The sequence below is a fragment of the Alosa alosa genome, chromosome 20, assembly GCF_017589495.1.
Source record: "Alosa alosa isolate M-15738 ecotype Scorff River chromosome 20, AALO_Geno_1.1, whole genome shotgun sequence".
Taxonomy (NCBI): Eukaryota; Metazoa; Chordata; class Actinopteri; order Clupeiformes; family Clupeidae; genus Alosa; species Alosa alosa.
The window spans coordinates 27,864,315-27,876,814 of NC_063208.1; the positions used below are offsets into that span (position 1 = coordinate 27,864,315).

General features: G+C 44.0%; 1 protein-coding gene across 6 annotated transcripts in view; it reads left to right on the forward strand.

Moving 5' to 3' along the window:
• LOC125285039 (septin-7-like) overlaps positions 1–12,500 on the forward strand; it is a 46,056-nt gene that overhangs the window by 6,908 nt on the left and 26,648 nt on the right. For 4 of the 6 annotated variants that reach the window (XM_048229233.1, XM_048229235.1, XM_048229236.1 and 1 more), the window contains exons 2-3: positions 1,589–1,593; positions 2,084–2,186. In XM_048229233.1, coding sequence (XP_048085190.1) covers positions 1,589–1,593; positions 2,084–2,186 — 108 coding nt within the window. The remainder of the gene's footprint in view (positions 1–1,588; positions 1,594–2,083; positions 2,187–12,500) is intronic. The other 2 variants (XM_048229234.1, XM_048229237.1) reach the window with 1 other exon arrangement.

Below are 12,500 nucleotides of genomic sequence, written 5' to 3' on the forward strand. Positions count from 1 at the left end.
TCAGGTCAGTGCTGGTCTTGGTAGTGCTGGTTAGGTACTGGTCTGGTCAGTGCTGGTTGAATGAAGGTCTGGATGAGATTCTGGTCTCTCCTGTGTTGCCCTCTGGCTGACTTCAGTACCAATGACCCAGTTATGGGCCTGCTATTGATCTGCGGGGCACGCACTTAATGCCATGGGGGATAACACACCACACAGTGCTATGTCCACACAGCTCTCTGAGTGTGTGTGTGTGTGTGTGTTGTACCCTCTCCCTCTCGTTGTGTGTTCCTATTGTTTCCACGGATATGTCACACAGCTGTGCCCAAGGAACATGGTGGATGACCTCCAGCCGGTGGTGGAGTCAACCACTTAGGGCCTTTAGTTAGTTACCTCTGTACAACTGCCCAATGCAACTGACCAACTGCAGTAATGGCCGAGGGTACTGATAGTGCTACTGCAGAGATGTTTGTTTGAGTAGGTCACCTCTGAGCTGGGTGAGCACACGAGTGTGTCATGACAGGAAAAAAATAATCTGCAACAATCAGAGAACACACACACACACACACACTATGATTCCCCTCCCCCTAATCCATATCAGTGACTGTGGTTCCTGTAGTGCTTGTGTGTGTGTGTGTGTGAGGCCAGTATATTTGAGACGAGGGGGATACGGTTTTGCCGTTGAAGTGGACAGCAGTCTAGCCACAACATCTCCCTCCTCCCTGGCCCAGTCTGACCACAACACCTCCCTCCTCGAGTCCGCGCTGGCGAAGTCCGGCGTAGAGGAAAGAGACGGCCGTCTGGTTCTGACGGCTGATTAAGCATGCTCATAACGCTGCTGTCTGCCCCAGGCCAGACTAGGATCACACACACACACACACACACACACACACAAAGTGTACACACACACACCTTTGCTTGACACAAACAAGCGCTGTAGTGTTTTTGAGCACCAGGTGGCTTAAGGTAGCCTACTAGGATGTGTGTGCAAGAGAAGGTGTAATGGATTGTGGTAGGCCATGTAGTCCGAGACTTCAGGCACTCTGTGGGCTGCTGTAACATGTTATAGCATGTTTATTATCCAAAGATAAGTCTGTTTGTTGTCTGGGATGTATCGTATTAGCGGCACTAACATCTCCTGTCATTAAACCCTGGTCTTAAAATTTACATTGGATTACCAGTACTTTGGATTGTGTGTGTGTGTCATTCTCCGCTTGGTTACTACACTCAAAGGTGAGAATGGTGTCAGCACCTGCCTTTTGTTGCTTTGATTGACAGGTCAGTAGAGGGGCTCTTCACTTGTTAGTTTGATTGACAGGAGAGGGGAGGGCATTTTAGCTAGTTAATTTGATTGACTGGTTGGGGAAACGACATGGGTTCTCTCCTGTGGAGTGGAGCAGTTTTGCCATGGGAATGTGTCTGTGACTGACCGAACTAACTTATGTTTCTCTCTCTCTCTCTCTCTCTCTCTCTCTCTCTCTCTCTCTCTCTCTCTCTCTCTCTCTCTCTCTCTCTCTCTCTCTCTCTCTCTCTCTCTCTCTCTCTCTCTCTCTCTCTCGGCTGGTGTCTGATTCATCTCCTATGCCTGGGCCAATGTGAACTCTTCCCAAAGCAGCAGTAAGTATGGAGGCTGTCAAAACACACACACGTTATACTTAGATCAGATTGCAGCCAAACACAATGGGAGGAGACGTTGAAAATGCCCGTATTTTGATAGTGGCACCCCCCCCCCCAAACTCTACCCCCCCATACATACATACACACACACACACACACACACACACACATTCACACAGTTGCACTTTTCTGTTTGAAATCTGTCCACTGGAGCGTCACATACCAGGGTCAATATTTTCAAACGAGTGTGTTACTGACGACCTCTGCCAAAATAATCTGCAGCACCCCATACCCCCATATGTCCTCTCTCCCCACCACCCAACCCCCCCCACACACACACACCACATACTGGAATGAATTGTGTGTGTGTGTGTGTGTGTGTGTATGTGAGCGGAGTGAGAGTTATGTTTATGTGCAACCTTTGCATGTCATCCGTGCCAACCAACTGCCCCACTTTGCTAAAGCTGTGTCATCTGTTTGGTTTCCGTAGCAACAGAAGAACCTGGAAGGCTACGTTGGCTTCGCCAACCTTCCCAACCAAGTGTACAGGAAGTCTGTGAAGCGGGGCTTTGAGTTCACACTCATGGTTGTTGGTAAGTACTGGATGTCGGGAGCTTCACACCAGCAGAAGAGGCTCTTTCTGTGTTTGTTTGTTTTGTTTGTGTGTTTGTTTGTTTACGTTCACATTAGGTCACTTAGCAGATGCTTGCATCCTTAACCAATGTCAGTGCAGTACAGATCAATGACTGCAAAAACAAAACAATGGACAGCAGCAGTGCACGCTCAGTCAAACATGAAGCCACCAGAGGGGACTAAATATTGGCTTCAGATTGAGATTTGACCCAAACACCATCGGTTCTGTTAACTACATGTTCTAGTTCAAAAAGTTAGGCATTCTTCACCCACGAGTTTTGCCAATGGCCAACTAATTCTGGCTTTGTTCTCTTCAGAACATAAATTCATGACGCCATGCTGTTTGCGGTCACTGGTACATCATCATTGAAGCCTGTCTGTCTTTTGTGTGACAAGAAATGGTTGCATTCCAAAACCTTTGAAAATGGCTATAATGAACGACTCCCCCGTCGGTTTGGCTTGCCATGTTAAATGTATTGTAAACTATGTTTCAGTCCTTAGACCTTCGTCAGGTCGGTCTAGTTCCATGGTTGCCGACCTCTGGTCGTCTCAAACACACACATTTTTGAATATGGCTATGATCCATTTGATTAAATGAGCTGCATTGTGAGCTGATGGTGTGCCCCACTGCACGGCCCAAATGGACTCTGGGAGGAGTTTTGTTCCAGGGCTGTGTGTGTTTGACAGGGAGTGTGGACAGATGGGGTGTTGATTTGAGAAGAAGGGCCACTTGGGTGTCAGCTCCAAAATGGAACCTTGACCAAGAAACACTCTGAAATGCCTGTGCATGTCCTTGGCGTGTGTGTGTGTGTGTGTGTGTGTGTGTCTCGTCTGACCTCGGCTGATGCTCAGCAGTATTGTGTTTCTGGTGAAGAGGCTTTAGGCTCTGGAGCTAGGCAGCTGCAGCAGAGGTTAAGGCAGGGAGAGCATGCGTGCGCACACACACGCACACACACACCAACCACCTTCCTCACACGGCTTTACTGTAGGGTTTTCCCCCTCAGCTGTGGAATGTGTGTGTGTGGCTGTGGGTGGGAAGTTTCCTGTCACTGCGTGGAGCAGCTGAAAAGTTGAGGAATGTACCAACACTGCAGATGACACACACACACACACACACACACACACACACACACACACAGTCACAGTATTCCTATACAGATGCATATATACACACACACACACACACACACACACACACACACACCCCCCCGCTCTTCCTGCTCAGTAGGCTATTTCTCTCAACTCTCAACTTCATGTAGAAACACACACACACACACACACACACACACACACACACACAGTTTTTCTCTCTATCCAGTCACACACCAGACAAGACATTTTGCATTGAGCACATTCTGTACTCTTCTGTACACACACACGCACACACGCACAAGAGAAATGAAAATCTTCAGTAGGACGTTTGCCACCAGCACAGGACAATTCCGTGACCTCGCCTCTGAGAGCCGCCCCTTACCCTGTGAGGTAATTTCCTGTAAGGAGCCGTCCCATGCCCCCCTGCCCCCAGGGCCAGTGGACGGGGTCGGGGTGGGAAGAGGGGCAGGCCACGGCTCGACTGGAATTCCGCTCCTCCCCAGCAGGCGCTCTCCCACTCCCAGAGGAACAGGAAGAGCCTCGTTAGTGGGGACCTTAACGAGCTTAACAAGCTGGAGGAGGAGTGTGTAATTAAAGGCGTGGTGGGATTGGTGGAGCTGGCTGGAGGCTGATGGGCATTCTGTCTGTCTGTATGTCTGTCTGGTGATCCCGCCCCCATCACACTCAGTTTATCTGTGTGTGTGTATGTGTGTGAGAGAGAGTGAGTAGTCTACCCTATGGAGTTTATTTAAGGGTTTAAAACTGCAGGTAAAGTAGGGACAGCCGACGGCCAGACAAGTGTCAATATTTGTTGAAGATCAACACATTCTCTCACACACACACACACACACACACACACACACACACACACACAGGCTGGTCTTTGCCTTCAGCTACCACAGCCATGCTTTCACTATAATTCTACTTGCCACCGTGTGTGTGTGTGGGGGGGTTTGCCTTTTTAGCCACACATGTTCTGCATGAGGACCTCAGCAGCACTATGTCTGTTTTGATTGGCTGTGATGGTCTGCGTGGTTACAGGGGAGTTGCCCTCTTCCCGGTGATGTCAGAGAGATGATTGACAGCTGAGATGAGATGTTGGGGCGTTAACCCCGTGCGTGCCAGACTGCTCTGATGAGTGTCTGATGGGAGGGGACAACAGAGGGAGGAAATTATGTCGTCTGTTTTCCTCCTGTCACTCTTTCCCTGGCTCCTGAACACTGCTCTTCTGTTCTCTCATCCCTGGAACCACTTTCTTTCTTTCTTTCTGCTCTGTTGTCTTCTGTCCTCCCATTTTTGTGTCCAAACTCCCTCTCACTCTCTCCCCCTTTGGCTCCCCTTCTTTCTTAGCACCTTGCTTTGCCCCTCTCTCTTTCCCTCTCCCTCTCCCTCCTCTTTGTCTATCACCACCTTTTAGTGCTCTCTCTCTCTCTCTCTCTCTCCCGTTCTTTTGTCTGTTGCTTTCCCCGGCCCCCTCCATCTCTCCCTTCCTTCCCGCCTTTCTCTCTTTTCCTACTCTCTACCCCTTCCTCTCTCTCTCTTTCTCTTTTCTTTCTTTCTTTCTTTCTTTCTCTCTCTCGCTCTCTTTCACTCTCTCTCGGTTTCTCTCTCTCTGTACTCTCTCTCTCTGTCCTCTGTAGAGGGGAGTTCCTCTCCACTGAGCGGCTGGTTTACACAGCTGCTGGTTATTTCCTTTAAAGGAAGTGTGCAGTGGGACGGGCCCTGCACCCCCAGTCCTCTCCGCATTGCACCGCGCCACTCCACTACGGGACAAACTGTACAGCACTGCTGCCCTTGCTTTAGTACGGAAGCCCGGCTGGGTCAAACTGTAAAGCACTGCTGCTCTTGCTGTAGTACGGAAGCCCGGCTGGGTCTGTTCTCCTGCTTTTGTCTGGGCTAAGGCTCTTACTGCAACAGGGGTTTGGTTGGGCTGACCTGCACCTGACTGCTCCAACTTTCTGCTAAGGGATAGTGATTGCGCTGCTGGTGTGTGTGTGTGTGTGTGTGTGTGTGTGTGTGTGTGGCTGATGGGAGCATGACTGAGCTCTTCTTCCTTTAACGTCATCAGGAGGTCAAGGCCTCTAATGACACAGCACAGAAACACACACACACACACACACACCAAACCAGCCCCACCCTACAACTAGGCAACAGTCAGATGCCTAAGTGTGTACACATGCTTAGAGATGCAGGTGTGCTCAGCTGTGACGCCTGGGTTGAGTTGTGTGTGTTGTTTGCGTCAGAGGTGTGTTTGTGTGTGTGTGTGTCAAAGCTTCCCACTCCTAGCAGGTGACCCAGCAGTAGAGCAGACTGCAATATGAGCCAAATCAAAGTCAGGTCAGGACAATGTTTGTGTTTTGTGCTGTGTGTCTGATACAAAAATGAAAAGACAAATCTGGGCCCCTTTCTCAAACCAGTCGAATTCCCATTGGCTAAAAACTACTGATTTTTAAGATCTCTAAGGGGAAGCGAGGTTACAAGTGCTGTTCTAAACCTTTCAAACTCTCTTTTCATGCTTTCTAAGATACCTTTGAACTACTCCCATAAAGGTCATTTTCGAAGGCAGCTTCGATGTATCCTCTATGCTGTCTATTACCCATAAATCTGTGCGGCAACTCTCTCAGCTCTCTCACTCAACTTTTTTCACAGCTGTGAAAAGTAAACAAAGATGGTGGATGATGGTGGACAGCTGCTGATGGTATTGAAATGTTATTTGTTCGACATTTTTTGCTTAGATTTTTTAAAATCTGATTATACTATTGCTGTAACCATTGATGGCATTTGGTGTGATTTATGTGCAGTCTGTCAGCGAACTTTCTAACTTTAGCCTGCTAGCTTACGTAAGCTATTTTAAGGTTCTTGCCGTCTTACTGTAGTGTCAACGTGATCTTAAAAGACTGTTTGAAACCATCGTTCTTAAAAGATGCACTCCAAAATCATGTCTTTTGAGACATCTCTGTCATGGAGGTGAGGCAGTAAGGCGCTGCCGTGTGTGTGTGTGTGTGTGTGGTCTGTGTTAGTGTAAATGTGTGTGTGGTGAGTGTTGGCATGTATGAGCTGTGGGAAAAGCAGTCCTTGTGTGTCCAGTGCGGCGGGCAGAGAGGGGAACCATGAATGACCCTTGGTCTGTAATCTGTGGTCACCACGGCGATCTGACACCCATTGTCTCGGCTCACTTCCTCCCTCCCAGCCCTCTGTCAAAGCAGATCCAGAAATTTCTGTGACTGCCAACCACTCCACACTCACACGCACACACGCACATACGCACATACACACACATGTGCACACATACAGTACATACACCCCAACTTCAAAAGTAAATAAACAGTCTAATGTTTGTTTTTCTCCATTTAAACAGTGGTAGGGGTGAGGTTAGCTACACACACACACACACACACACACAGACCACAGGCTGAGGAACAGCAAATGGCTGCAATGTGAACATCTCCCCCTTTCAGCAAAACCGGAGGAGAAGAAATATCGTTTTACTTAATGGCACCAAGTGAGCAAGTTCCAACATGACCCAGGGGCCCCGACACACACACATCTGATGGCGAGTCATTAAAAGACGCCTGTTATCTAGAGAGGAATAGGACACGCTGTTTAAAGGTGCAGTCCTCAATTCTACTCTGTTATACTCTCGAATTTTCTCTGAGTACTCCAAATTGGAATTCCTCTCCCATTCCTCCAGATGTTCCACACAGTGTGTGTGTGCCCCAAGAGCAAAACAAAGCGAATTGGACTGAACCGCACACGATTCCAGCCAATCAGCACGCCACTTCAGGAGCACGGAAGGGAAGGCGGTACAGTTTGATTGGCTGTTGAGCACAAACATTGACAACCTTTCGCCCGAATCCAAAACAAGAATCTGGGGGGAGAGCATGTGGGTTTCCCCCACCACACCGTTACGTCCGTTCGGCTGACAGAAGTCGCCATTAGAGTCTAAGCCCAAGTGAGGAAGCTCCTCAGTGAAGCACGTCGTCTCCACTCCATCTCCACCTGTTAGCCCGTTAGCGCCTAAGCTACACCTCCCCACGTCTCCACCTGCCCGTCGTGCCCGTACCTGCCCCACACCTGATGCCTAGATGCCCTAACAACAGCCCAGAGGCTGTGCCACACTCCAAACCTGTTTCTGGTGTTAATGTGTGTTAGTGTGCATGTGTGTACAGTCACAGGGGGACAAGTTGAGGCATCAAGGAAAGCTCGATGCGTTTTGTTTGTTCTCAGGCTGGATTATGGGGGATTGGGCGACATGTCTGCACCATATCTGACTGATTTAGCTGAGGAATCAGGAGATACAAATCCTGAAAAAAACCCTAAATCTGGAGCATAGGGGACCAGATTATTGTTATAAGCTGTTATGGGTAACACTTTATAATAACTACACACAATTCATCATTTATTAAGCCTTTGTTACTTATTAGTTAATGGTTTGTTCATCATTAGTAATTTCTTGTTCATACATAATTTATCATCAGTAAAGCATTTGTTCACACAATTATAAATGGTTTGTTCATAGTAAATAAGCCTATCCAAAAAATATGTTTGTAAGTACATGATTTATACTTAATAAGTAATGAAACAACCACTTATAATGAAATCATTTTCTTATTATAAACAAGTTGCGAACTATTACAAAATGCTTTGTTCATCATTTGTAAAGCATTGTTCCTATGGTAATTCTCATAAATAAAGTAGTGCTGTCAAACGATTAAATTTCACGATTAATCGCTGAATTCCTATAGTTAATCACGATTAATCACATATTTTATCATATGATTAAAATTCTATTATTTTGCATTTCTGAACTTTCCAGGAGTCCATATTAACAATAAAGAAATGATTGTGTATCTTGATTGGGATTCAAATGAAAGCAAAGGAAAGTTACTTTATTAACTGAACTTTAAGACTCTTTTGATTATTTCAAATCAAATTTCAAAAGATGTGCAGCAGACCTGAGGCAACACAATATATTCTTCAATATGAATGTACTTATGACCGCCGGCCAGTCCTGTACATCCGCTCACAAAATAAATCACACTTCAATTTGTTCCATATTTTACCCATCCCCACTCTTGAAACTTTTGTGTATGCTTGTTTGGCATGCCTGAGGTCTATTTGATTGGTGCTGAAAAGGTTTTGTAGAATAGCCAAATGTAGAATTGTTATAAACCTTTTAAAATTTAAACAAAAGATTCATCACAGTTCATCCATTGCAACTGCAGTAGGCTACATTGTATTTGGGAAAAGCAAAAGGTATCAGCATAATGTTATTTATTTATATATTTTTATGTATTTATAAACAAAACATCTCTGTCAGTTCCATGCCGTTTTCAACAATCAAAAACAAAGGTATATGGATCTTCACATAAGAAGTCATAGTTCATGCTGATATAAACTGTCTGAAACGTTATTGTTAATGCTACAGTAGCCTAGTCTGAAACGTGCATCTAACCAGTGGTGCAAATAACAATGTCCAAATGGGCCTTGATGAAATGCGCCGCTAGACTGTTCATACACATTTTAACGGGCCAAAGTTGAGAGGGTTAGTGCAATATAGGCTGATTCATGTTCCCTTGCATTGTTTAACTGGGTCCATGGCTTTAGTCTGGCTTTCATCAGACCAAGCTCAATCTTTAAGAAATCAAAAAATAAATGGCGAAGACAGATCCTAGGCTGGGTTCATAGTCCATAGGCACCGAATTGTTTAATTTTCAGAGATAACACGCTATTATTCTAAATGCAAAATTCAACTAACAAACTAGATCCTATTAGAAAGTTGTTAGCTTCCTAAGCTACAGGTATAGGTAGGCCTATTGACAACATAAATTGTCAATAGGCTATTACACAAATAAAATCTCCTTTGGAAATCAGTATCAAGAAAACTGTCATATCGGAAAAGTTTTTTCACGCAGCTCCAACAATGAGTGAAGTAGCCATTGGGACCATTTTATAGCTAAACAGCCATAATGAAATGAAGGTGTCATTGTTTGATACTTCACACACACGCGTGCTTTTAATTTCACAGACTACAACTACCAAGCTGTAATCAAAGCACATCGATTCCCCACACCCCCTGCACGTCTTAAAACAAAATAAACAGGCGTCTCAGTTTCACGCATGTATAGGCAAAACTGCATCAGACCGGTGTAACGCGTTGGTAAATCTTCCATTGCACAGAATGATTTTGCAGCACGCGGCAATAAATGACAGTCTAAAGATACAAACAGTGCTGCTATACATTTGTTTATATAACCCATTTTATAGTTTTCTACAAATGCAATAAATCAAATGCCTCCATCACTCAACCAACGCTAACGGTAACATTACCTAGGTCCTTATTGATATTACAAGATTAACGCATCTGCGGTAAAACCAAGCATGTCCGATAAACATCCTCAGATTTATTTCGCTTCAAGAAGAAATGGGAATTACACTTCATGTGAACATCGCCCCCTATCCTTATTAGGATGTTCGGCTATGGTAAATTACAGTCCTTGTATGGAAGCGTCCATTGTTTTTCCAACCCCTTTTAACTTCCAACAAAATTACGCCTCACTGCAACGATCATGCATCTAGTGGACAAACGACTACTTCTCGCCAATACTGAAAATGCAGCCATGATGATGATGATGAATGTTTATTTTGGCTTTCTTTTTAATCCTACTGATTTTCATTTTTTACCGGGGCAAATCACAAATGAGTGATTATGAGCCAGGTTTATGGGGCCCTGAGACCAACATACCATAAAAGATTCACAGAGAACTGTGTCTGCCCTACCCTCCTTTCAAAGGTCCAGTCCAGCGGGGGCTGCAGATGAAAACGAAAAAATGACGGTTCCATGCTATCCATATGGGGTACATGCTCACCAGTTTTGTGTACCCGGTCTTTCAGTGTCCCGAATCCTTGTTGGTGTCGCGTCACCTAAATGTACACATAAATTATTTCCATTGTAAGGCCCCCATGAAACGAAAGTACAAAACTTGGCATGCATTCAGAGGGTGTCATAATGATCCTACACTTTTAATTTTGTGCAGTTTTGACCTTGTCAGCCAGAGATATTGAGATGAAAACACACCTAATTTTATGCTTTTTAATTTTTTTAACTAGGTGTTTCTATACATGAAATAAGTGGTAATGGATGGCTTGACATGCCCCTTAAGACCAACATACACAAACAGAAAACTGTCTCTGGCCAAAGGCCAGTTGGTGTATTAACATTAATTAATTTGTGTGGCCCCCATGAACGAATTCTATGTACAGAGGGTCATAATGATCCTTTGAGTTTTGACTATGTTAGGGTCAGATTGAAAATAATGGAACTTTTCAACATATGAAATTTGGACAGAAAAGAAAAAAAAAAAAAAAAAAATCTGTAAACCTATATGATCCACGGTCATAATGAAAATCATATTCATACTATGAAATTATCTTTGAGATCAGTTGAAAATAAGGAACCAATATGCCATTTTATAGGCCTACAAGCTATATGCCCAATCTCCATGGTGCACTGTCACTTGCCATCACACACATCAACGCCAGAAGTTTTTTAACAGGCAAACAATGGATTTTATGGAGCAGCGTCTATGGTGCACTGACCAAATATAACTGGATTTTATGGAGCTGAAAATATAACTGAAATTGTGATTTACATGGCGCAAAGCGCGATGCTGGTGTCGGAGTTGAATTGAAAAGAATGGAATCTAATGTAAATGAATGTCGAAACCAGAGTGCATCGCAAATAGTAGCAGCCAAAGAGTAATGTTGATAACAGAACGGTGAAAAAATCTTTGACGGCACACAACTAATGCGTCAGCCTAGGCTACTACTCTTTGGCCGGCTCGTAAGCCCAAGTTACATCTAGTTATTAATTCACAGGACATTCAATCGTTTTACTAACACGGCAGTTATGAAGAATTATGTTTATGTAACTTACTCATGTCGAAACTATGTACATTACCAACCTAATTAGTTTGCAATGCCCCATGTATTGTACAAATGTTGCTACACTTACCATAATATCCCATGCAAAACGGTTAGCTTGCTAGCTAGCTAACTGTGGAATAGCCAACTGTAACATAGCCAATTATCTCACCTAGTTGTGGGAAATAGGCTACGTTCATATTACAAGTGATAGAATGAATGTGTGACTTATGTTTAGTTGATGTTATGACATGTAAAGTTAAGCTTGCTGAACTTAATTATAGTCAGCCACGGGCAGTTTGACTGTGCCTATCGATACATTTGTGACACTCACTCCTGTTAGTAAACTGGAAAGAGCAAAACATAGGAACATGGTCACATTAATCCCATAAACACACAGATAACTCTTACACCAACCTTATTTTGTGCCTTTTATTCACGTTTGTTTCAAGATTTAGTAGGTTTACTATAAGCCCTTTTCGTTCCCCACTTTGATGCAGCAGGTTTCCATTAAATCAGTCAACTTTCCCCTGTGGGGGCGGTAATGCGCAGCACATACAACGCTCCATTCCATTCGTCAGTGCATATTGTTTAGTTTCTGGTCTAGCGAGATCTGGTGTGGTGTTGTAGTTGTTCTAACGTTACTAGTTGTTACAACAGCATGTGAAAAAACTACAAAGTTTGTTACACCAAAAAGAACGTTAATCTCGCGATAAAAAATTGACGCCAAGTAAAATAGGTTTACGCTAACGCCAAGCAATGACGCCGCTTAACTGACAGCACTAAAATTAAGTATTTGTACACACAGTTATCAATGGTTTGTTCATAGTAAATAAGCCTATATCTAAAATATGTTTATGAATTATTGTTAATACTTAATAAATTATGCATATACATATGCACTAATGATTAGTTAGGGTGAGGATACATATTTTATAAACCACTTCCTAATACTATAATTCATGATTAAGTGGTTAGTTAATGATATTTTGTGAGCTTATCTAAAGTGAGGACTTTCTATGCCTTGCAACACATTTTCAAATGAGTTGTAAAGATTGCATTCACATTCATTCATTTAGCAGACAAGCGACATACACATGTCAATTAAATTGAAGGCCATTGACATAACAGTGAAAGCCGGGAATCAAACCCCCAACTTTTCAGGCTACTGCATGCTAGTCCAGCTCCTTATCCACTACACTACCTTGGCCCAGATAGAAACCCCTACAACAAGTTTCTGTTTTCTTCTACTACACACT